The sequence below is a fragment of the Acomys russatus genome, chromosome 31 (genome assembly GCF_903995435.1).
Source record: "Acomys russatus chromosome 31, mAcoRus1.1, whole genome shotgun sequence".
NCBI classification, from domain to species: Eukaryota; Metazoa; Chordata; class Mammalia; order Rodentia; family Muridae; genus Acomys; species Acomys russatus.
This window is the reverse complement of record NC_067167.1, coordinates 2,199,602-2,225,251: the sequence shown is the minus strand read 5'-3', so window position 1 is coordinate 2,225,251 and position 25,650 is coordinate 2,199,602. Positions and strand designations below refer to the sequence as shown.

At 57.4% G+C, this 25,650-nt stretch overlaps 1 protein-coding gene across 2 annotated transcripts; it reads right to left on the bottom strand.

Moving 5' to 3' along the window:
• Positions 1 to 9,566: 9,566 nt before the first annotated feature.
• On the bottom strand, positions 9,567 to 24,822 carry Map2k2 (mitogen-activated protein kinase kinase 2). Of its 2 annotated transcripts, none has more exons than XM_051172974.1 (11): positions 24,636 to 24,822; positions 22,727 to 22,937; positions 17,756 to 17,902; positions 14,723 to 14,800; positions 14,196 to 14,247; positions 13,964 to 14,088; positions 13,626 to 13,839; positions 12,134 to 12,201; positions 11,254 to 11,315; positions 10,664 to 10,709; positions 9,567 to 9,781 (listed from the first exon to the last, which is right to left on the bottom strand). In XM_051172974.1, the coding sequence occupies exons 1-11, from the start codon at positions 24,725 to 24,727 to the stop codon at positions 9,671 to 9,673; spliced, it is 1,206 nt and encodes a 401-aa protein (XP_051028931.1). In that variant the 5' UTR covers positions 24,728 to 24,822; the 3' UTR covers positions 9,567 to 9,670. The 2 variants fall into 2 exon arrangements, with proteins under 2 accessions (XP_051028931.1, XP_051028932.1); XM_051172975.1 differs by having other exon boundaries at positions 12,134 to 12,198; positions 24,636 to 24,820.
• Positions 24,823 to 25,650: the final 828 nt, after the last annotated feature.

Here is a 25,650-nt window from a genome sequence, read left to right as displayed (position 1 = left end):
GGGCAGCAAGCCAGAGGGTGTGGGTCTGGGAAAGCAACCTGGACGCACACAGGGAGTAGGGGTGTGTGTGCCGGGGAAGGAGCCGAGGTGATTCTGTGTCATCAGTCACAGGCTAGGAGTTCTGGGGAAATGTGTATTAAGCAGAGCGGTTGCAGAAGCACGGGGCGCCCAGCTGTGCTTTGGGACAAGACGTGTTTTTAAATGGCTATCCATCCAGGTAGGTAGCTGTCTCCCAGGAGGTGTGTGTGACTGCACACTTGACAGAGGATGGAAGACTCTGGAAGACAGAGGCTCCTGGCTACTCAGAACTACCTGTGCAAATGCCCTAAGGCGGGACAGGCTTTATTCTGCCACGGAAGCCTAGATACTACTGTGGATGCAGCTGAGGGTTCTCAGAAGCCAACAGACACACGCGTGCCCCCAGGAGTAAAAATTACTTTATTTAGTTAGTTCAGGATACACACACACACACATACACACACACATTTGTGTTTGTTTTTTTTTTGGGGGGGGTTCATAACAGGGTCTCAGATTCAGGCTATTTAAAAAAACAGAGTCTCATGTAGCCCAGGATAGCCTGGAATTTACCATGCAGCTGAGGATGACCTTGAACTTCTGACCTTTGGATGTCAGGCAAGGGCTCTCTACTCACTGCCTCTGCCCCTGGAAGATATTTTCCTTTCTTTTCATTTGTTTATTCATTCGGTTTTGGTATTTTTGCCTCAGGGTCTCACTATGTACAGAAGGCTGGCCTCAAACTGGAAAGAAGAGAGAGAGAGAGAGAGAGAGCTCCAGGCATGGTGGCACATGCCTTTAATCCCAGCACTCGGGAGGCAGAGGCAGGCGGATCTCTGTGAGTTTGAGGCCAGCCTGGTCTACAAACTGAGTCCAGGGCAGCCAGGGCTACACAGAGAAACCTTGTCTCGAAAAACCAAAAAAACCCAAAACAAAACAGAACCCCTAAAAGCAAGCTGGACATGGTAGCACCAACCTGTCATGCCTGTGCTGGGGAGGTCGAGGCAGGAGGATCAGGAGTTTGAGGTCATCCTTAGCTTCCTAGTGAATCTGAGCCAACCTGGGTTACATGAGACCCTGGGTGGGGACGATTACTGCTCTTTGGGCAGAAGGTGGAACAGGCCTGTTCTCCACACCTGCCTGTAAATGGCCACTCTTTCTTCTCTGCACTGGGGTGCGGCCTTCCAGCCTACAACCCTCCTTCAACCAACCTTCAGCCATGTCTGGGGAGCTCCCAGGAAGGAGTTTATGAAAGCCAGGGTGGGGGAGGGGGGAAGGGCTTGCCTAGAACCCTGCATGACCCAAGATGCAGCAGAGCCTGTGTCCTGGCCCAGGGTCCACAGTGTGGACTGAGCAGCTGGCTAGAGTCTAGCTTCAGGCTTGCATGCTGCAAGTCATCACGTCGTCTTTCTGTGGGTTCCTTCCCTTCAAAAACGCACTTGGTGGACAAGTCAGGGCCTTTGGCTGCCCTCCCTGCACTCATGCACGCAGCCTGCGGCCAGCTACACTGCAAACCCTCCATCCTCATATCCTGGGTGACTTGTGGAGACTGAACAGGGCCCCCAAATGAATGAGGTCAGTCTCCTGGTGCCAGAACCATTCTGGGGCTGTCAGGCGAGGGAGTGGGGATAGTGTGGGGGAGGACGTGGCAGCGGGGGCAGTTGTCCCCACCAGAGCCTTCTTTTAAACAAACAAACAAACAAAAAAGGAAAATCGCAATTTGGGCAGCGTCCCCCCTCCCTTCCTTCCCCCCCTGCAGTGGCCTGCCACGTGGGCCGGGCGTCTGCGGTGCTGTCCCCTCCCGGCTGCAGGGCCTGGGCTCTGGTTTCATTTCGCTACCGTGGTTTCAGTTTCAAGCTGGGGAGACAGAGGGACCCCAGGGACTGAGATCGGACGGCAGAGGGGAGACCGGACAGGTGCGGGGCGCCCAGACTGCAGTCCCCCGCGCCCCGCGCCCTGGCCCACCAAGTAGCCCTCAGCTCGCCCAGCTCTTCTCCTCCTCGTGACCTTCAGAGCCAAGGTTAAAGGGTCAAGGTCGAACTGGCCTCCTGTGGCACTGAACGGGAGGGAGGTCTCACCTGAGGGTCCCTTCCTCCCGAGGCTCGAAGTTGCGCCATGGGTGCTAGGACACCTAACCAGAGATCTAGGAAGTGTGGCAGATCCCTACCCCACCCCGAAAATCCCCTCCCCACCCAGAAGGAGGGGTGGGGCAACGACCGGGGGCAGTACAGGATGTGGGTCACCCAAGTGTCCTAGCCAGGGACACTCTTGGTCCGGAGTTCGGCGGCATGGAAGCTGCTCAAGACGGCACTCAGCATCCGGGCGCTGCAGGGTAGGTTAGGGAGACCTGGACTCAAAAGCCCAAAAAAGAAAAGGATAAGATTGAATCCTGCCCGAGGAACAGCTCTGCACCTGCCTCCGAGCCCGCCCACCGCGCCCCACCCCCACGTCCTTCCCTGCAGGTGGGAAATGAGCCTGGCACGCCTTACCTGGTCCCCGGGCCTTGGGGACAGACACACCCCTGGGTAAGCTTGGCTGGCAGCCAGGGACAACAAACCAATGTACCTGGGTGCCCTAGCGCCCCCGTGGGGCTTGATCACGCTTGGACAGGTGCTGGGTCAGGTGACAGGTCAGCCAGGCCAGGGAGGTGACCCAGGGAAGAGTGAGGGGACCTGCTGAGTGTTAAGTGCCAGTGGGCGGGCGGGGCTTTCCCAAAGGGTTCTGGGGAGTGAGGACGGCTCACTATTTACTCTCTAAACACTAGGGACTCTTTCAACGCATTTTCACACGTTCCCAGGTGGCCACTGTTCCAGAACGTTCTGTTACCCTCAACGAAAGCCCCATCCCCATACCACCCGCCCCCCCAAGCAAACACAGGTATGAAACCTGAGTTCGAATCCCAGTAACCCGCCCCCACACACACACACACTGCTGAGGGGTGACAGCATCTGCCCCTGTAACCCCAGCACTGAGGAGGCAGAGGCAGGAGGATTCATGGGACTCACTGGCCAGACAGTGGACATCAAGTTCGAAGAGAGAGCGTCTTTCAAGAAAAAAAAAAAAAGTGTGTGGGGGGGGCGCAGAGGGGGTTGGTCAGGGAGATGCTCAGCAGGTTAAGTCACTTGCTGCCTTGCCTGGCCACAGAAGGGCAGGTCCTTGAAGCCACATAAAGGTTGTTGCCTTTCTTTTTTTCTTTTCTTTCTTTTTTTGTTTTGTTTTGTTTTTCAAGACAGGGTCTCTCTATGTAGCTTGCTGTCCTGGACTTGCTTTGTAGACCAGGCTGGCCTCAAACTCACAGCGATCCGCCTGCCTCTGCCTCCCGAGTGCATGCACCACCTCGCCTGGCTAAGGATGTTGCCTTTCATCCTGCGTTCAGGAGGCAGCGACGGGTGGGCCTTGCCTCGGTGAGTCCCAGGCCAGCAGGGTCCACACAGTAAGACTCCAAAATTCAATCAATAATAAAAACGTGAAAAGCATACATACATATGTAAGACATGAGCATGCTGGTGGCTCCTGGGTACCTGCCTGGGGTGTGCAAAGCCCCTCTACTGTGTACACAAAACCTATAGGAAAATGTCCACTGCAGGCCAAGGCAGAGTGGCCTCGGCCTGGCCCACCTGGCCCCCCAAGGGGCTCCCAGTTAAAGGGATGACCAACAGGGGCTGCTCGCTGAGAAGAGGTGGGATATGGAGGTGAGACGGGAACCAGCCAAGGGGTGTGTGGGGGCTGGGTCTACACCGCGAGCTGGGGCTTCCTCCTACACTTCCGGCTCTTTCTTGTGGGCTGTGAATCTGAGACAGCACACCTCCCTTGAAGTCCCAACCATAAAACAATGTGGGGCTGGCCTCTCTCTGCACCATTTTCTTCCAAGCTCCTTGACCCTGGGTCATAGAGAGCCTGGCTCTGTGTAACCAAGGCTCTGAGAGGCCTCCACTTCGCCTGTGCCTGCATGGTGGGTCACAGGACCCCGCCTGGTGGGACAGAGCACGCAAAGGCTTAAGCCAGTGGCATAGGAGAGGGGGGAATCCCCATTGTCTCCTGTGTGAGGAGCCCAGGGGGAGCTAGGACTCTAAGAGGACAGAAGGTGGCTGTGACCAAGTGTGAGTTTGAGCTCTGAACTCTACATGGTGAAGACTTGTCCTGTAATACATCAATAATAAGTAAGTGTAACCAATGGTAACTGTAGGTTCAGTTTCCTTTTTTCTTTTTTTTTTCTTTAGTTTTCTTAACCAATATATTTTATTACAAACTTATTAACTGAGCATACGTCCCTTATAACCCGACTAACTGAAACAATAGGAAAAGAGGATTAAAGAATAACAAAACTGTAAGGGTATCAGTTCCAAGGAACGATTCTCCCAGCGTAGTCAGCAGGATTTCTTCTGCTGGAACCTGGAATAACCAGAACCCAGAACCTCAGCAGGAGCCAGAGCCCCGAAGCCTTCCCTCAAATGGTTCTCTCTAGCAGCATCTTGAAGTGGAGCGATGAACAGCCAAAACTATCTGAAGTTTCCAAAAAGCCCCGCCTCCAGTTCTGGGCTCATTTATATATCTCCTCCCAGAGTCTGTTCACAGATCTTTTCAACTGGCAGCAATCAAGCTCCCGCACGAGGTGGTTGGTCTTCTAGTGGATTAACATCACCTGTTCTTTCACAAGATTCCACTTGGGATCATAACAAAAACAGGTTTATCTCTCCTTCAGGTAACTTAGGCTGAAGAGGTGCCCAGCAGTTAAGAACCTTTGCTACTCTTTGGGCTGGAGAGATGGCTCAGTGTATACAGTACTGGTTGCTGTCACAGAGGAAGGACCAGGGTTCAGTTCCCAGCACTTGACATTGGGGTGGGGCAGGGGGCGCTCATAACCGTCTGTAACTCCAGTTCCACGGGATCCAACACCATCACATGGACATAAATGCAGGCAAAATGCCAAGTTTTAACATAAAGTTCAAAAAACAAAAATCACTTGCTACTCTTGCAACAGGCCGAAATTTGGTTCCTAGCACATCAGGAGCTCACAACCACCTGTAATTTCACCTCCAGGCATCTAATGCCCTTTTCTGGCCACACACACTCACAAAGGATCTCAGGCCGGGAGTGGTGGCGCACGCCATTAATCCCAGCACTCGGGAGGCAGAGGCAGGTGGATCGCTGTTGAGTTCGAGGCCAGCCTGGTCTACAAAGTGAGTCCAGGACAGCCAAGGCTACACAGACACCCTGTCTCAAACAAACAAAGGATCCCTGACGACTGAGGGAGGACATTAGTTGAGTATGTGGGAGGGATGTGGGCACAGGCCAGCTGACCAGTACACTCACCTGTGCCATGTGCCACACAGTCTTTTTAAGAAAATGCTAAAATAATAACAACAATAAAAAGAAAATGCTATGTTTTGATGCACCGGTCACATTGAAGACCCATGGGTGACAGGCATGTGGTACTTTGCTGGAATCTTCTTGGGTTTTTGTTGTTTTTCGAGACAGAGTTTCTCTGTGTAACCTTGGCTGTCCTGTATTTGTAGACCAGGCTGGCCTTGAACTCACAGAGATCCACCTGCCTCTGCCTCCTGAGTGCTGAGACTAAAGGCCTGTGCGACCACGCCCAGCTGAGGCAGGGTTTCTTACTGAACACGGAGCCCATGGATTCCTCCCAGCCCTCTGGCTAGTAAGCCCAGGGGTTCCCCTGCCTCAGTCTCTGTGGCACTGGGGCTTCAGGGGGTGCATCAAATTTTTATGTGGGTTTTGGGGAACCCATGAAGTGCACACCAAGTACTTCACAGTTGGAGCCAACTCCCAAGCCGTTTTTGTTTATTCTCTGAAACAGGGCCTCTCTGCATAGTCCAGCCTAGAACTCAGGGCAATTCTTCTGCCTCCGTCTCAAACCCTGCGATTACAGGCCGGTACCAATGGTCGTCTAGGTTACCCTTTCTGTTGGTGCTGCCACCTCAGAGCCAGGACCAGAATCACACACACCTTTTGAGACAGTGTAGCCCAGGCTGTCCTGAAATTCCCTCTGTAGACCAGCCTGACCTCAACTGAGAGATCCATCTGCCTCTGCTTCCACAGTACTGGGACTAATGGTACACAGGAAGACAGCCTCTCCTTTGAGGTAAGGGCCCATATAGCCCAGGCTAGCCTGTATGACAGCTGCTATGTAGCAGTGACGGTGAGTCCAGCTTCTCCTCCACCAAGTGCTATGACGACAGGTGTGTGCCACCAGTGCCAGGCCACAGCTGCTTTATCTGAGAACTCCACCAAGCCGAGTTCCCACCTCCCCAAGGGGTCCTGGTGCCCTGTTCTCAGGGTTGCCTATTTGTGACTCAGCGAGGGTCTGTTTTTAGGGCTCCCTTGTAGAAAACGCCCAAATATCTGGGATGCATACAGTGAAGACAGCAGATGTGTGGGAGATGGAAAATGACATCATCAGGGGCGGGTCCTGCAACTCCATGGCCTCCACCTGCTTCAGACCTGCAGTCAGGAGAATCTGGCTATCTACAGCGGGGTGCAGAGGCAGCAGCAGGGGATAGCATATAGATCTTAGGGGCTGGGCACCGTCACACTAATCCCAGCACTCACGAGGAAGAGGCAAGCAGATCTCTGTGAGTCTGAGGCCAGCCTGGGATAGAGACACAGGCTCAAAGCCAGCAACAAGACAGACTGCACGCAGTGGCTTGGTGGGTAGCTCTCCTAGCACAGAGGACATGGTCTCGGGCTCCATCCTCAGTGACACAGTGAGTTGGAGGCCAACCTGGGCTACAATGGGACCCCGGCAGAAACAAATATTGTTCAGCCTTTGGCCCAAGGTTTTGTTCCGAGAACCCACATCCTTTAATGCTTAAGAAAGTTGGATACCAGCCTGCCCCCTGGGTCCTGAACTGTGAGACCTGGGCGGGATGTCCCTCCACTATATCCCCGCCTGACTGGTGAGCCAGTCACTGTGTGGCGACAGCCTGGGAGCAGGTGAGGCTCCTCTATCACCTGCCTGTCCCCAGCCACCCAGCACTGGCACTACAGCTCCCTCCCTCCCCTTAAGTCAGGAGAAACCAGAGCCCCACCACCATGCAATCTCTGGAGCCATGGCGACCCAGGAATGGGTTGCACCTGCGCTCACAGCCACCTGGCCTGCAGCTGCAGGTGCTGGAGCGACAGCTTACCTGCTGAGGGATAGACAGGACATGGAGGAGGAGGGAGGTCGCCACCTATTTCACTCATTGCTCAGGCAGCCGGCCTGCCTTCTGGAAAACGGATGACGCCCACATCTGGGTTGTGTCTAGTCTAGTGCAGGGTGGGGTTGGGGAGTCCTGGGGAAGCTCATACCCCTGTGGCCCTGCTGCCCACCTTCCGGAAGGTTCTGCGCTGCTCCTATGTACCCCCACTGTGCTGGGTCCTTAGGTTTGGACACAGAGGACTTGGGGTTACTGGCCAGAAGTGCTGAGATGTGTTCATCTCTGTGCCAGGAGCTCCCAGGCTGGAACTACTGTGGTTGCTGTTGTCACCGGTTAAACTACCTGGATGGCTGACAGCCGGGTGGGACAAATTACACAAGCCCTTTTCCTGGCTTCCTGCCAGGTAGCTGAGCGTAGCCTCTGAGCCGTGCATGTAACCAAGGACACAGACCTGATCCTCCAGCCTCCACCTCCCAAGCGCCAGACGCCAGGCAAGCACTACTATTGCACCTGGTGTTTGGTTCCTCTAGTTATGACCTGAGACCCTCTCACCCTGCAGGCTGGTCTCAATATTGTGGCGATCCTCCTGCCTGTTCTTCTAGTGTTGGGGTAGCAGGTGGGAGCACCATCCCTCAGAGCTTGTTTTATCTTTGTGTGAGCACACACCTGTATTGAGGCCAGTCAGGGCATGGGGTATTTCTCCCGAACAATCCATCTGGCTTGTTTTGAGCTCTGCTGCACCACCAGAACAGACCTGCCTTTTTTGTTTTTCGAGACAGAGTTTCTATTATCTTGGCTGTCCTAGACCAGGCTGGCCCCAAACTCACAGTGACCGCCTGCCTCTGCCTCCTGAGTACTGGGATTACAGGCGTGTGCCACCACACCTGGATTTTTGGGGTATAGACATTTGAGCTGGGCTGATTGGCTGGCTCCTGAGCTCCCAGGAACTTCCAAGCACATAGTTTTGATGTGCTGCTGGGATCCGAATTGACACCCTCATGCTTGCCTGCAAACGCATGGACCCCAGGAGCTGCCTCCCTAGCCAGAACCTTGGTCCAGGGCTAGAGCAAGGGAGACATCTGCACAGCAACCAGCCAGACCTAGCCAACACAGGAAGCGAGTGTGTGCACAGGGCAATGGCAGCCATTGTGGAGGGAGCCACAGGGCTCACCAGCCTTTAAGTTAAGCACATGGACTGCAGAGCCCAGACTGGTTTGTACAGTAAGTTCTGGAGGGAGAGAGGACACCACCTAGGCCACAGTCACCGCTGCCCCAGGTGCCTCCGAGAACTACTGGGACCAGAGAGGTGGAGGCTGGATAAGTTACAGGCCAGCCTGGGCAACCGGAAACCCTGTCTCAGAGAGATTAATTGGCAGAGTGCGGTGGCATGTGCCTTTAATCTCAGCACTGAGTGATCTGTGTGGGAAGGCAGACTCAGGCAAAGGCCAGCCTGCTCTACAGAGCAAGGTCTAGGGAGCCAGGGCTACACAGAGAAACTGTCTGGGTGAGGGCTGGGCACAGAGGCAAACATACACAAAAAGAAACCACCAAAAGTGTGACTCCACCACTCCTGACATAGTCTCATCAGGTAGCCCAGGCTGGCCTAAAACCTGCCATCCTCCTGACTCTGCCTTCCTAGTGTTTGGGTGGGTGGGGCGGATGCTGCTCATGGCACAGCTGTTTGGGCAGCCTGCTCCACTGCGGGCCATTTCCTGGCCATCACGTGGTCTCACACCCCAAGCTCAAGTGGCTCTGTAGTCAGGTGGCCAATGGCCTGCGCTGTGCAGGGCCACCCAGCAGTGTTTGTGGTGGACAGAGGCTGCCTGGACCACGTACAGGCCCCATATGGTGGCTTCCTCAGGGTGTTGGAAAAACTAACGCTTTTCTCTGCCACCCTAACAGGAACACGGTGTGCAGATGGACGGCACACCCAACCTTATGCGGTGCCAGCTCTGGCTGCTTAAGCAGTCATGACCTCTATAACTGTTAAGAGGGTATGCCCCAGCCTCAACATCTTTGGGCTGTGGGAACTAGGGGAGGCGGCCTCCCTGCTCTTATCTAGTCTCATGACCCAGATCTGCTGGGGTCTCTTCCCGAGAGGGCAAGCCGGGCACTTCCTGTGCGCTGTGCTGAGTCAGCTCAGCAGAGACCAGACTGGGTGTCAGCTGTGTTCCCTGGAGCCCACTGGGGCCCAGAAGGGTCCCCAGCTCCCACAGCCCCTGCTGGGAAGGAGGCCACATCCCAGGAGGTGGAGCCGGGGAGGGGGCGGGTGGCGACTGCTTCCTCCTCCCCTGGCTTGCCCTTCTTCCACCTGCTGGCGGGGCCACGAGCAAGCGATGGACAGGAGCACAGCGGCAGTGTTTTCTTTCTCCATTTTGTTTGGTTTTTCAAACTCAGGTCCCCTGCCACAACACACAGCATCATTGTCCCCAGAGGCGGCCACTGTGCTGACCATGCCGACAGAGACAAGGACACAGGCTGCTGGGCGACGGCTGTCACACTGCAGTGCGCGTGGGTGTGCTGGGCTGCCTCAGCCGCAGGGTTCGGCACAGCCAGCCAGCGAAGTCCACCTCCTCCCCCTCCGAGCGCTTGATGAAGGCATGGTTCTGAAAGAGGAAGGGCGTCAGTCACAGCCCTGCCCTGATGGTCTGGGGCATCGTCTGGAGGGTGTCCCCCACCTCTACCTGTTCCATGCCACAACTGCCTTCAGAACAGCTGCACACCCCAGGTGTGGGTGCCTGGGGCAGTCCTCCCTGCTGCCTCCTGCACAGGGTAGGTTTGGTGGGGAACGGAAAGGACACGGGAGCCCAGGGCTGCTCACAGGGGACTAAGGCCACCCCACTCGTCTATCTTGGGATGTCATTTTTTTGTTTGTTTGTTTGCTCTTCCGAGACAGGGTTTCTCTGTGTAGCCCTGGCTGTCCTGGACTCACTCTGTAGGCCAGGCTGGCCTCGAACTCACAGACCTGCTTGCCTCTGCCTGTGCCATCACCTGGCTGCTGCTGCTTCTTCAGACAGGGTCTCATGTGGCTGAGGTGACCCTGAGACTTTGATCCTCTCGCCTCAACACCCAGAGTGCTGGGAAGATGGGTGTGCCTAACTGGGCCTCCCCCAATACTGACATGGCAGGTATGTGCCACCATACCCAGTGAGAAGGCACCTGTGTCCATGTCTGAGCCTCTGGGGTGGAGCAGGCTTTCTTTCTCAGGGGCCTAAGAAATAGACAGATGGTGCTTAAACCAGATTATGTCTGTCCAGGAAGGGGGTGTGTGCGCTAAGATCTGCCTGTAAGTCTCGGGGTGGCTGCTGTTCCCACCTTGCTGGAGAAGGGCTTTGGGGTACAGGCCTGTGAGTGTCTTCATGTTAAAGACAATTCCAGCCTCACAGGAGGCCTAGGTCTTTGGTGGCTGTGCAGCAGGTGGCCAGGCCCCTGGCAGTGTCCACACAGACAGCCCGCGGTGCCCTGGCCCAGGACGCGGCCCCACTTACCATCAGCATCTTTAGATCTGCGCGCTCCGCTGGGTTCTTGACGAGGCTGGCGAAGGGACAAGATTCAGGTGTTACTCAGTGGCTGGGGCGTGGCTGGGCTGTCCACCAGGGATGACAGGGTATTCTATCTCCTAGGCTGGCAGAGGATGGCCTTGTCCTCCAGAATGGTAGGATGTCAGGAGTGTATTTTCAGCCCCCTACCCCAACAGCTAAACTTCTAATCAACTAGTGAGTTCAAAGGGGGCTTGGTGACTCCATGGGGGAGGCCGTCTACAGCGCCTACTCCACTACCAGGCATACCCAGTGCCTTCTGGGAAATACAAGTAAGTGGCCTGCCTCTTGGCTCCAGAAACACCACAGCAACTGAGCCTACTTGAAGGGCTGGGGAGTTGAGCAGCTCAGCTAACCCTCAGGCCCCATGACCACTGGGTGGGAGCTCTGGGACAGGACCTGGGCTGTGCATAGGCCCTCACCAAGCACGCAGTGGCATGGGGCCGCTCAAGCCTGGCACCCGGGTGGCATCAGGTAAGGGGACCCTGACCCTGGCTGGAGGGTGGGACTGCCCCCGCCATCCCAGGGGCCCATCTCACCATTTACTCACAAACTCCTGGAAGTCTGAGCTGAACACACCACTGGGCAGCTTAGGAGGTGGCTGCGGAGGACAGGAAGGGTCACTGGAGTGGCTGCGGGTAACTGGCCATACCCTCACTGGGCTGGGCTCCTCTGGTTCGGCTTTTCCCAACACTATCAAGTAAGTGGGCAGGGACAGCCTGGAGCACAGTGCAGAGCCCTTCCTGTGGAGGGTGGCTCCAGGACCCCTGGGGCTGAGCAGGAGCGTCAGTGTCCAGAACAATGGCTGCCCTGTCACCAGGGCCACAACCCCATCCAGGCCTCTTTACAAGGAGCCAGAGGGTCCAAAGCCCAATTTCTCAGTGTTCTTTGTCCCTGGGGACAACCATGTACCTCCACATGTGGTCCTGGCCCCGTCTGGAGGCCTGCTGAGATACTTTTGCTCCACTGTTGGCTGCTTTTCAGTCAGGGTCTCACACTGTAGCTGAGTCTGGTTCGGAAGTCACTATGATTGAACTCAAGGCAATCCTCCTGCCTCAGCCTCTGACGCAAGGGCACTAGGCTGGAAGCTCTGGACCCAACAGGAAGGAGGCCTCGAGCCTCCCATGGAGGAGGTGGGGACACAGCAGGAGCCTGCTGTTCCTATGGTCCTATGCAGGTGGCCTGGCCCTCACTGGGATTCTGGGCAGGAGCTGACCACAGTACTAGCCTAGGCTGGCCACAGTACTAGCCTAGGCTGGCCCTTGCAGACCTCCTACTCAAGCTTCCTGTCTGCACTGTTGAGTAGCTAGGGTCACAGGGCTGATGCAGACACGGGGTGGGGCCTCAGGTGCCCAGCCCACAGCACCCTGGCCCCCAGCTAACGCCCTGAGCGAAGCGCCAGAGACCAAGGGCACACACCTCGTTCACGATGTAGTCCAGCAGTTCAAAGATGGCCATGGCCGGTCGGCTGTCTATTCCATGACCTACTTGACAGGACAAAGGATAAATAACTGGGAGGGAGGACACAAGACGAAACTTAAGAGGTTGACAGGGTCCCCCGGCCTTACTCCTGCACTCTCACTCTCACAGAACGCACTGACGGGGTCGCACCCCCCCCCCCCGCCTTACTCCTGCACCCTCACAGGAATGCGCTGACGGGGTACCCACCCCCCCCCCGGCCTTACTCCTGCATTCTCACAGGAACGCGCTAAGCAGTCATTCCCACGGGTGGGGATGAGCTCTGGGTGCTGGAGTGGAGGTAGGGGACTGGTGGGTGAGTAGGGAGACTGCTGTGACCTTGCAGAGCTGCTGCGGACGTGGAGCAGGAGGCTGGTGGATGGTGACCCCAAGGCCCTGATGAACGGCAGCTGAGCTATGCTGTGCGCCTGTCCTGCCATGGCTACTTTGGGACTTAGGCAGGAGTGAGCTGGCCTGGTTTACTACCACAGCTCGCCAAAGGATTGGGGCCAGCCGAGGAACACATTCTGTGATCCGGTTTCAGGGTGAGCAACCAGTGTGGGGCACAGGGTGGGGAGGGGGCTCTCTGTTCACACATACACCACCCGCAGAAACACACAGGGACCTCCCAGACACTGTGCTTAGTGACACTCATCCCCAGGTCAGTGTGGACTCCAGGACAGGAAATGTCCAGCCAAATGCAGGTGGCTGGGTGAGCAGAGCTGGGGGCTGGGAAACTGATAAGGGACAGCATATGTGAACGGGACTTCCTTTAGGGGTGGGTGAATGTTCCAGAACCAGCTAGAGGTGACGGCCACTCTTGTCTGCAGATGAGCTAACCACTGGACAGCATAGCCTCCAGGGAGCACGCTGCAGTGTTTCTGTCCTGTCTCAGCAGTTACAAAGTCATCTATTCCTCCCATCCAACAGAAAAGTGACTTAAATCCCAGCGCACACACAACGCAGAGGCGCTGTCCCACACTAGGACCCTGTCCCCACCTCTCAGTGGCCAGGGCAGCCACTCCAGGAACCCAAGCAGCTTCCCGCCAGTCTGCACTGCCTGTGCCACTGAGCCCACCAGGGATGCAGTGATGTGAGCAGGTTACCTGCATCTGGAGCTTCCTAGATGGCAGCGGGCAGGCAGCGTGGCTCCTCTGCACCCCGGCCCCCATTTACCCATTTTCATAAGGAAGTGCTGGGAAACCCAGCAGCTGGCTAAGGCCTGACCCCAAGTGGAGTTTCCGGGCCTCCCAGCTGGCAGCAACAGGTGCAGCTGCCTTGGTAGAGGGTGAGATGCGCACTGCCTGCAGCTCTGTCCCCAGAAAGCCCGGGACCATCTGAGGACTGCTGACCACAGCAGCCCTGTCCAGGGAACAGCTGGTGCAGAGAGGGCCAGCAGGGTGACAGCTGGTTCCCTACCCACCCCTCCCCAGCTAGCTGTAATGCCCCATACCACTGATGGGGCGTCCAGGGGGCCTGGGCCTTGGCGAGACACTATAAGGCTCTCCGTCTGCCCCGTCGACCACGGGCCGGCCAAAGCTGGCCTCTAGTTCCTTGGCATCAGGTGGAGGGATGGGGTACCTCCCGATGGCCAGCTCCACCAGTGATAGTCCCATACTCCAGATGTCCGACTGCACGGAGTAGTGTGTGCCCTGCAGCCGCTCTGGCTGTCGGAGGGAGAGGGAGAGACAGGACAGAGCTGGGGTTGGCAGCCAACAGGGAAGGAGACACACAGGCACACACCAGACAGACCTCAGCGAGCATGTGTGTGGCAGGGGCCAGGATACTCACAGACATGTAGGAGCGTGTCCCCACAAATGAGTTGGCCATGGAGTCAATCAGCTGGCCGCTCACCCCGAAGTCACACAGCTTGATCTCTCCACGAGAGTTCACCAGGATGTTGGAGGGTTTCACATCTATAGACAGGGCAGGGTGAGGCTGCGCCCGCTGTGGCCCCCACACCCCCTGGCCCAGCTTACCTCTGCGCCCGCTGTGGCCCCCCGCACCCTCTGGCCCAGCTTACCTCTGTGCATGATCTGGTGCTTCTCGCGGAGGTAGGCCAGACCACGGAGTACCTGCAGGAGGCCAGGGCATGAGGTCAGCACTGGGCAGCCTCTGTGCTGAGGGCACTAGCTCTAGGCCATGGCAGCCAGGTGACACGTGAGTCACTGAAGTCCCATATAGGTACCAGCAGCAAGCACGTGGCCACTGTCTGGTTTGAAAGTGCAAGGCCAAGGGCTGCCTCAAACCCTGCAATTCTTCTGCCTCGGCCCCTCAAAGGTTGAGATGACAGGCATGTACTACTAGCCTGAATTTTTTTTCCTTTTAAGACAAGGTCTCACTCTGCAGCCCTGGCTGACCTGGAACTCACTATGCAGACCCGCCTGCCCTGTATCCTGAGCGCTGGGTGGGTGCACACTACATGCCAGCTCCATTACAGAGAAAGGTATGGTCACAGGCCACAGGTCACAGCAGGACCAGCAGAGAAGCTCAAATGGACGGGGACATGATTTGCTCAGCCCCCCAGGAAAGCACTGCCAGCGAACTCACCGCAATGCTGACCTTCCCCAAGATGTCCTCAGGGATCCGCTTGGCGTCCTTCAGTACCTGGTCCAGCGAGCCACCGTCCTACATGCAGAGATGACAGCAGCTGAGCAGCTGGCTTTGTCTAGAAACCCAACTCAAAGCTCAGGCAGGCCGGCCCTCACATCCCCAGGTCCCCACACAGATGTGTGCTATGGGACACTGCAGAGCCCTGAGCCTGAGTGACAGTGACAGAATATACCTGCAATAGCCAGCTCCTTCACCAGGGACTGTGGGGAAAGGGAGGACACTGGCAATCCTTGGGCAGGATGGGACAGGACTGGCTCACAGCCATTTCTCCTGGGGTGTCGTGAGGGCTGCGCCCCACGCAAGGGCAGTGGCAAGGTACAACAGGCCCCACAAATCACCAACCTGGCTGTCCCTCATACCCAGGGCGTAGCCCTGCTTCCACTCAGATGAGGAAATAGTGCCCTGACTCCAGCTGGGCCAGCACACTTGGCAGTCACTGCCAAGTGGTTACACCTCTGTAGGGCCTCAGGAGACGAGGTCAGGAAGAGGCCTCCTCTGGTCCCTCTGTCACAGTGCTCAGAGGGACAAAGGGAAGGTCACATGTGGACATCACCCAGGTGGAGGGGCCTTCCAGTGCACTGGAGCACTGGAGCTGAGCACTGGAGCCCTGGGTGTGCGTGTGTTCTCCCCTCCCCGACACCCTCTCTCTTGGTTTTTCGAGACAGGATTTCTCTGTAGTCTTGGCTGTTCCGGACTCACTTTGTAGACCAGGCTGGCCTTGAATCACAGTGATCTCCCTGCCTCTGCCTCCCAAGTGCTGGGATTAAAGGCATGCACCACTGCACCCTGCTCTGTTTTGTTTCTAGGAACTGAGATTGGAGGTGACAGTGACTGGGTGCTGGGGAGGACAGTTTGCAGCAGGGGCCATCACTTCTGTTAGGCCACCCTGGGCCTGCAGAGTGCTGAGCAGCTAGCTGCCTGGCTTCCCAAACTCCACCCCAGGAGTTCCTGAGTGCGACAACTACAGGCATTCTGGGCATGGCTGTCTCTGGTGGCAAATTGCCTCCTGGGGCTGAGCTGGGATGACCTTAGATAGGTCACAGTGTCCCAGGGCAAGATGGAGAACTGGGGATGCTGCCAGCCAGTCCCTGCGTGCACCCCCTGCATCCTAGAAAGTGTCTCTGTCATAGAGAGTGTCAACACATTTTCTTTTTTCTTTTTTTGGTTTTTCCAGACAGGGTTTCTCTGTGTAGCCTTGGCCATCCTGGACTCACTTTGTAGACCAGGCTGGCCTCGAACTCACAGCGATCCGCCTGCCTCTGCCTCCCAAGTGCTGGGATTAAAGGTGTGCGCCACCACGCCCAGCAACACATTTTCTTATGAAAGATTCAGACAACAACCAAGGCTGAGCCCCAGAACTTTCTCCTGTCCCTGACTTGGGCATGTTTCCAGTACCATGCATCCCTCTGCACCTGTCACACACTGCAGAAGACGGTTTAGGCACTCCAGCAGGCTCCTGGCAGGTGTGTCGCCCTTAATAACACACAGCAGCAGTAACTTCCGCAATAACACCTGGGTCTGCAGTGTGGCAGTGGGGAGAGGAAGGGCCCCCGAGGGGCAGGCCTGGAGGTGAGTCTGGCCTTGGATCGAGAGAGCAGGACCCCAGTTTCTCCCTCCCTTCTCCTGAGTGTCGGCTGAGTAGTTCTGCCTCGCAAGACCCTTCTCTCAAGCTGGGGCTGGAACATTCCAGATCAGTGGCAAGGGCTCTGTGCACAAGTTTGCGGGCAGAGACCAGGGTCCCTATGTGGCACAGACACAGCTATACCCTGGGTGTCATCTTGCCCTTCCCCAAGCGCAGCAGACTGCAGGCCACTATAGCGTGGTGCCCACAGACTATAGCTGCACCCTGCCCCTCAACAGCAGGTTCTCTGGGTAGGCGTGCTGCCTAACACAAGCCAGCACCACCAAGTGCGCCAGCCCACTGCTCTCTGCCCCCAAGCTCTGCAGCACCCCACAACATGGGGCCAAGCAGATCGCGCCCTCATTCGTGCTTTAGCCTCTGGATCCAAACGTATCCCTGTTTCTATGTCACCCTCTACAGGAAACTGAAAGCCAAATGGCCACCTACCCCTATCCCCAGGGCTGAGCTGTCCTCCCAGGACACCCACACCAGGTGACCTCTGACTTATATCCAGACTCCACCAGCAGGGAGGGCACAGTGGCCTTTTCCTTTTCTCACTCTGAGACAGGGCCTCATGGGGCCTTTATTCCCGGGACCCCTGCTACCACCTCCTCAGCCTGGGATGGTAGACACATACTGCCTGGTTCAATTCTGTTTTCAGATAAAGTCTTGCTACGCAGCTCAAGCTGGCCTCAAATTCAAGGCAATCCTCCTGCCTCTGGGAGCTTCCTATCCCAACACTGGGCCCACTGTGAGAGGCACCTGCAGGTACAGAGGGCTCCTGCGTCCCTGTAGTACAGGGTCTAGCTGGGCCGCCAGTCAGCCATTCTGGCCAGGAGAGTCAAGTTCCTCGACACACAGGATGGAGTCCCTTTCCTGCAGGGGACCAGGAGGGACAGTGGGGGGGGGGGGGGGAGCCACACCCCCAGCACCTGCTGATCCCTGAGGCAAGCAGGGTAGGCTCAAGGGAGAGGCAGGCCCAGGCCAGGTGGGAGGAGCTCCCGCAGCTGGGTGCAGCGTCCTTAAGTTCACTTCCTGCTTCTTGTACAAAATGGCTCCTGGATGGCACAGTGGCAAAGCGGGGCTGAGGAGCACAGCAGTGGCAACGCTTTCAGGGGAGTCTCAGGTCCTGCTCCCGGGGCAGCAGGCTGGGGCCTCGGTTCATGCCGCAGACCCTCCATCCCACTCCCCTCTAGAGACTGTTATCTAGATAGCGAGGCGTGCAGCTACCATCTCAAGTTGGGGCCATGAGCCTCGGTGCACCCTTGCAGCTCAGAGTGTGGCGAACAGCTCCTGGAACAGGGAGCGCTCCCCACAGTGGCACGTGCTTCTGGGGTCCACTCACTCACCATGTGCTCCATGCAGATGCTGATCTCGCCGTCACTGTAGAAGGCCCCGTAGAAGCCCACGATGTAGGGCGAGTTGCACTCGTGCAGCACCTGCAGCTCCCGGATGATCTGGTTGCGGACGGCCGGCTTGATCTCCAGGTGGATCAGCTGTGAGGAGAAGAGGCTGCTGAGGGGAGAGCACCCTGAACCCCCAGGGGCCCGGCCCCTGGACATGCGCCTGTGAGAAGGGGGCGCCAGGCAGTGGACTGAGGGTGACAGCGGGGCGAGGGCTCATGGTGATGGAGTGTTTTCACTTTTTCAGTAAAACTGGCCTAAAATGAGTATTTTGAAAAAGGGCAAGACACTACTCTATTCTAGGGGAAAAGCAGCGCTGTGCCCATGTGAAGCAGACATCTTTACCCAAGCGACACGCCCAGACAACAGCGACACCCCTGCCCTTCCCCCAGGTCCCATTCCCAGGGCCTCACTGGCCACTGAGGACTCTACTGTCTCCAGGGCAGGGTCACTCTTCTCCTCGCCGCCCTTGTGGAGAGGAGTCCGCACAACACAGAGATATCCTTAGGAAGCAGCCATAGCCAGGCCCACAAGAGCCACACAGGGGACCCCAGAGCCTAGAGCTGCCAGGGGAGGCCAGGTGTCACACGTAGAGCCTCAAGGCAGGCCGAGATTCATGCCCAGCACAGGGAAAAGCAAACCACTACTGCTCCATTGTGGGCCGTGGCCACACAGGCAGCCTGGAGACACGGGCAGGTCCTTGCATGGGCCAGGCAAGGCTCCAAGGTTGGGGAGTGACATGCTGCAGTGGGAACAGCAGCTGGGGACCCACACAAAAACCCCAGCAAAGTGTCGCTGGTGTAACTAGTGAGCAGGAAGGGTGGGCAGGGCACGCTGAAGATTCCTTTCCACCCCTGGCGAGCACTGCGGCATGAAGACGCCACCAGCTGAGATGGCCCTGTAGGTCCTGCAAAGCCCAGCCCTGACCTCACCATCAGTTTTCAGTCGGCTGACCCTATATAAGGGGCCATCCGTCACGCCAGCAGGCCAAAGGGACACTTCATGATGCTCCTTCCTCCCCAGGTCACACAGTGAGGCTGTTTGAGCACTGGCTCACAAAAAGGGTCTGATGAGGAGGGACCTGCATCTGGGGACCCCTCCAAATAGCCATACAGGCAGTCTGCTGTGCACCAGCACTATTGCATTGAAGACAATCTCGACACCCTTGCATTCAAAACCATAGAACAGGCTGCAAAGATGGCTCAGTGGTTAAGAGCGATTGCAGCTCTTGCAGGGGCCTGAGTTATATTTCTGGCACCCCTGTGGCTGCTCACAACTACCTGTAACTCCACCTGCAGAGGAGCCAGCACCCTCTTCTTGCCTCTGTGCACCCACAGACACACATCATCATCATCATCACCATCATCATCATCAGTTTTTCAAGACAGGGTTTCCCTGTGTAGACCTGGCTGTCCTAGAACGCTCTCTGTAGACCAGGCTGGCCTCAAACTCAGTGATCCACCTGCCTCTGCCTCCTACGTGCTGGATTAAAGATGTATGCCACCACCACCAGACTAAACTTAAAAAAAAAAAGTAAACCACAAAAAAGAAGGCCAGGTTGGGGAAACACACCTGATGACTACCATCAGAAGGCAGGAGAACGAGGAGATCCAGGCCAGCCTGAGCAATAGAGCAAGACCTTGTCTCAGCGTGGTACAGTGGTGTGCACATCTTCAATCCCAGCACTAGGGAGGCAGAGGCAGGGGGATCTCTGTGAGTTCAAGGCCAGCCTGGTCTACAGAGTGAGTTCTAGAGTAACCATGGCTATATAGTAAGACACTGTCTCAAAGGGGAAAAAAAAAAAAAAAAAAAAAAAAAAGCCTTACAACTGTACCAGGCCAAGCCACAAAAAAGGCAGCAGACCATGCAGAAATGGCACTTTCCACCCAAAGGTTGAACACCGTCACCTGAGAGCCACAAACATTCCAGAACCCCAAAAGTTCCAACTGGGCCTAGTACAGCAGTGCAGGCTGGCCTGCACATGGTTCCCCTGCATCCCAACCTCACTGATGGACGCATCCAACAACCATGGTCTACCCACAACTGTGGCAGGAACAGAAACACACCACTTTCTGCTTCCACTCCAGGAACCCCATGACAGCATCCCTGGGGGACAGAGGGAGGATGGAATGCCTGTGGGGGGTCCACGCCTGCTCTGAGAACCTTGGAAAGCCGAGGTGGCTGTGGAGCAGCGGTCAGAGCATGTCAGGCCTTGAGAGAAGGGTGCGCGGCTACAGGCGAGGCAAGTGCACAAGACCCAAGGCCAGTGATGAGAGATACTTGGGTAGTACTATCTGCCAGTTCTGTGGGTCATCACTGAGAAAGGACAGTGAGGTGAGCCCCATAGGCATTCTAGCCACCCAAGTGAGAAGACAGGAGCAGGCGTCGGCACCTCCATCCTGTCTGCCGAGTCCAGTGCCTAATGGCACCCTGCTGCCAAGGGGAAAGCCAGGACCAGGAGAGGTCTCACGACACCATGTTCCTTCTGCTATGTGGTGACTGCTCAGCCACAGGTGCCAAGCGCTTGCAGGACATGCCCTCAGTCAGTGTGCAGGACACGCCCTCAGTCAGTGTGCAGGACACGCCCTCCATCAGTGTGCAGGACACACCCTCAGTCAATGTGCAGGACACGCCCTCAGTCAATGTGCAGGACATGCCCTCAATGTGCAGGACACGCCCTCAGTCAGTGTGCAGGACACGCCCTCAGTCAGTGTGCAGGACACGCCCTCAGTTAGTGTACAGGAACCCTGGGAGCCTCCAGTACATCACAGAGCCAGCCAGGAACAGGGATGGACGTCTCTGGTCCACGCTGAGCCTGGAGGAGGGTCTCACAAGGTGACACCATCAGCCTGGTCCAGAAACTTCTCTAGCACATCCTAGCAGCTGAGAGGCCGTTTGGTCGGAACTAGCCCCTCCGCCCACATCTGTTTCCAGCATTGGAATGCATGGTGTCTCGAACACAGGCCCTGGTCACTTGGATCTCTGATGGTCCCGAATTTTCCCAGAGGACCTGGATCTGCGTGACCTACCTGAACTGCCTGACCCACCTGAACTGCCCCTGGCATGGAGCTGACCGCAGCCCTCTGTGTCCCCCTGCTGTCAGTGGAGCCAGCACTTGAGCAGGACCACGCTCCTCTGCCAGACACTTTCTCTGTGACTGGAAGTGGACAGGCTGTAAGACGAGACAAATTTCACAGAGCCTGGACCTTGGAGCACTGATGTTTCTGGTGAGAGCACAGTGTCGCTCTCATTGTGCCATGGCCTGTCGCTAGCTCCTCACAATCACCCCCCAGTTCTGCACACGCTGCCCGTGTCAGGAGCAGCTGCCTACAAACGTGGCCTCCAGGCTGCACAAGTTTCAGGCAGAAAGCCGCCTGCTGCGGAGAAGCCGCTCTCAGCCTAGGTGCGCCGCGGCCCCACGGGAGCTCTGCTGACCCTGCCAGGCTCGGGCCACAAGAAGTCTAGGACTGTTGCTCAAGGATGTTGCTAGAGGCTGGACCACTCACAAAAATAAAAAACGTAGTGGACTTGTTGGTCCTTCTACCCTGTCCACTGCCGCAGATGGTCACTCACACATGGCAGAGCAGGCGTGCTAGACAGAGGGTGGTGCAGACGGCTCTCAAAGCAGCCCCATACAGGGGTGACCTGTGTCCTGATGTCTATGGAGGCTCAGCTCCCACATAATCGCCATCTCTGATGCAGCCAGCGTGTCAGGGCTGCCTAAAGACAAGAGGGAGGTTCTGCGTCCACACTCAGGACCCCCTCAGGGTCCCCTGCTGCCCTCTGAAGGTCACAGCTGTGCTCTGTACCAGGCAGGCGGAGATTACAGGGTGCGGTGCACACCTGAAGTCAGCAGAGGACTCTGGGCAGGAAACGTGTTTCCTTTGCTCAACAGCCCACTAGATCTCAAGAAAGGTCAGGTGTATTGACACACCAACAACCTGATGTGCAGGTTGTCACCACTGGCTGTGTCCTTATGCCACCTTTCCACACCTTAAGGGGACTCCTGGCACTCAGGGAGACAAGCCAGCTGGCTGGCATCCTGCAGTCTTCATCCTGAAGTGGCATGCCTGCAGCAGCCTCCTTGTGGCTGGAACAGAGATGTGCGAGACGGTGAGCTTTCAATCAGGTGACCCCTGTGACAAGATGGACTCGTCCAATCAGCAGAAGGTAGGAAGCAGGAAACTGAGTCCAGCTGGCCTTCAGGACTCTTCTGAGACTGCAGCAGGCCAGTCTTCCCTGTACACTCGCCCATGCAGCTGCACTTGCAGCTGTCAGCCTCACCTAGTGTGCGGAGGCCCCAGCAGAACCCGTCTTCTGGCTTTCTTTTTGTTTTTGGTTTTTGGGGGTGGGGGGGAGGTTTGAGACAGGGTTTCTCTGTGTAGTCCTGGACTCACTCTGTAGACTAGGCTGGACTCAAACTCACAGAGATCCACCTGCCTCTGCTTCCCAAGTGCTGGGAGTACAGGTGTGCGTTACCAGGCCTCGCCGACTTGCACTCTTGATCCTCCTGGGTCAACGGGCATGCACTACACACCTAGTTTACAAGCTTTTGTGTGTCAGGCCAGCACTCTGCCCATGGAGTCAAGGCTGCCCTGGCAGATTGGCACGAGCTAATAGACACGCAAACCCCACACATGGCTCTTCCCTAGCTAGCTGTTGGCTCACAGTCCAGCCTGGTGACAGTTCTGTATTAGATGGGAAAGAACGTGGGGTCCCGGGCACCCTACACCCTGCACTCACCAGCGCACCACATCGCCACCCCAGAATCTGGCAGAGGCAGGTGGGTCTGTGAGTTCCAGGCCAGCCTGGTCCACAGAGCAAGTTCTAAGTCACCAGGGCTACACGGTGAGACCCTGCTCCAGCACCACATGAGTAGCCACGGAAGCTGAGGGCAGCACCACCCCGCCTGCTCACCTTCCGGGCCATGATGAGGCCTGACGGCCTATGCCGAGCCTTAGTGACCACGCCGCCATTGCCAGCGCCCAGCTCTGAGATCCTCTCGAAGTCGTCGTCCTTGAGCTCGCCGACCTTAGCCTTCTGGGTAAGGAAGGCCTCCAGCCGCCGCCTCTGCTGCTCATCCAGGTCCAGCTCCTCCAGCTTCTTCTGTAGGTCTGCCAGGCTCGCCCTGCGGAGCCCCGGGAGCAGAGCTGAAGCGAGGACCCGAACCCCAGCTGTGCGGAGGCTGAAGGAGTCACGGGCCAGGGGGACTGCGCCTCAGCCAGGATCGCAGGAAGCACTCAGAGGTGGGAGAGTCCAGGGGCGGCAGCCATGCTGGTGTGCCAGGCCTCCCACACACTAGGCATGCCCCACCCTCAACTCTCTCAAGCCTAGGTTGGCTTGAACTGGTGATCTTCCGGCCTCAACCTAATGGGCTTGGCTTCTACAACTTAGAAACCTGTTCCCACCTCTCTGTCTTCGTCCAAGGGGATGTGAGAACCTCAAACAAGCTACCTGCCTGTCCCACCCTGTTCTCTCTCCCCTACCCCCCCCCCCCCCACACACACAAGCCCCTACAATTGGAATGTACCGGTCATCCTCACAGGACCCCAGGTGCACTGCATCGTTTGGAGCACCTCAGCACCTTCAGGCTGCTCCTCTGTCCTTTGCCTTGGCTTCTGGGAAGCACCCCAAGACCTCCCCTGATTCCCAATGACTGCTCTAACCCATTAGCTTTGGCGAGCAGGATACAAGCTCCAAGACCTAGCTTCAGGGCCCTCTACCCCATCTTCGATGGCTTTATCTTCGCTGTGGACTCGAGGCTCCCAGGCACTCTCCCCGGCTCCTCAGGTCCTCCTCACGCCTTTACTATGACTTCTAGGCTGGAAACCGTGCTCATCCATTCCTTCTCAGATCAGCACCCCCTTAGCCTCCTCTAGCACCCCAGGCCACCTTTCTCCCCTGTGGGGTCCTCAACCCCCAGCCTGCTTCTCATGTATCCACACCAGCCTGACTCGGCGCTCACTCTGCAGTACCATGGGAAGCCCTTCCTCCCGGGGCTCCATGCCTTAAACCCCCTCCATTCACGTCCTAACCAGTCCTAAGCCCTGGACTGGGCTACCCCGCCTACCCTCTGTCCTTCAACCCATTCCTAACAGGGTCACTCCCCACACACCTGGAAAGTGTCACCCTTTACCTGACTCTCCTGGTCCCCTTCAAGTGGCACACACCCCCCCTTTTTTTTGAGACAGGGTTTCTCTGTGTAGCTTTGGCTGTCCTGGACTCACTTTGTAGACCAGGCTGGCCTCGAACTCACAGCGATCCACCTGCCTCTGCCTCCCGAGTGCTGGGATTAAAGGCACACGCCACTACAGGCCCGGCTTCCCTTCTCCTTTCTTGCCCTGCGTCTTCGCTGCCTCCTCTCCTCTCCTCAACCCCAGCAGGACCTGGCCCTCCAGGTCTGTGCCGTTGTCCCCCACCCCCAGCCCAAACAGCCAGATTTTCCCCCCAGGGCCAGCGCTCTCAGACCCAACCCCTTGTCCTCATCACTCCCACCCTAGTCTGCCTCAGCCACTGCTAGACCTCTTGATTACTCTGGCTCCACCCCCTCCTAAAAGCAATCTCTCAGGGCCCCGCCCCTCTATGCTCACGGGCTCCAGGGCTCTCACCTTAGGCCACGCCCCTTTCCCTTCCGGCAGAGCTGCAATCAGACGAAACACACCTCTCTGGCCCCGCCCTCTCCCCTCTGGCCCCGCCCCCAGAGACTCTGTTCTGGACCCAAAAGGCCACGCCCCTCGCACCTCGGCCCACCCCGCTGTTACCCCCTCAAGCCACACCCCCTTTCCTCTGCGGCCCCGCCCCGGACTCGCAGGCCCCGCCCACTCACTCGGAGGCGCCCTCGCTGGTCGGGGACGGGCCCTCGGCGATGGTGGGGTTGATGGTGAGCGCCGGTAGCACCGGCTTCCTCCGGGCCAGCATCGGGGCTCCGCGGCCGGCGGCGGCGGTACCTCAGCCGGGGCCCATAGGGGGTGGCGCGACGCGGGCCCGGGGCTGCGGCCTAGGCCGGGCCGGCGGCCGAGCCGGGGCTGGGGGTTTGGGGGGGAGAATGCGCCGCGGTGAGGAGACCGCCGCGGCCGAGGCCGAGCCAAGCTGATGCTGCAGCGCAGCCGGGAGGCAGGGGAGCAGGGGGACAGCCGCGGTCGCGGCCGGGCTCTCGCGAGATCGCTTCCCGCGAGGCTCCGCCCGCCCCCCCCTCCCCCCCCCCCCGCCGAGGAGCATGCGCGCTGTAGGGAGAAAGGGCGGAGGTGGACGCCGCGCTATGTCCACAGCACGTGCGCTCGGCGGTGCGGGCGGGTTCCCACGCTCGGCCGCGCATGCGTCTCAGGCGCGGGCGGGGGTAATGTCTCCCCGGGAGGGGACCCACCCTGGAGGGGACCCACCCGTTGGAAGGTGAAGGGATTCGCCCGAGCAGCCCCAGCCAAGTCAGACCTGTCTGGTTTCCGTTTTCTTCCTAGCCTTGGCCTTCCGGTCTCTCAGTGTAGCTGAGGCTAACCCTTGGGACTCCTGATCCTCCTGCCTCATCCTCCCGAGGGCGCTGGGATAGTCGGCCTGAGCTATCTCACCTGGTTTCTGCTTTGCTGGGTGTTGGTTTGCTTTTTATTTTGAGATAGTGTCATTGCACACCACGTTGTCCGGGCTTTGCTTCCACTCCCTGCAATCCTCCGGCCTCAGCGTCTAGTACGTTTTCACTATTCTGCAACAATCCCACAGCCCTCCAGATCTTTCTCATTGCTCCGTATTGAAGCTCTTGTCTCAGTTAAACAGGAACTCCCCTCAACCCCCACCCCCGCTTCCCAGTCCCTGACAGTAACCATTTCAGTGTCTGAATCCGAAGATTTCCT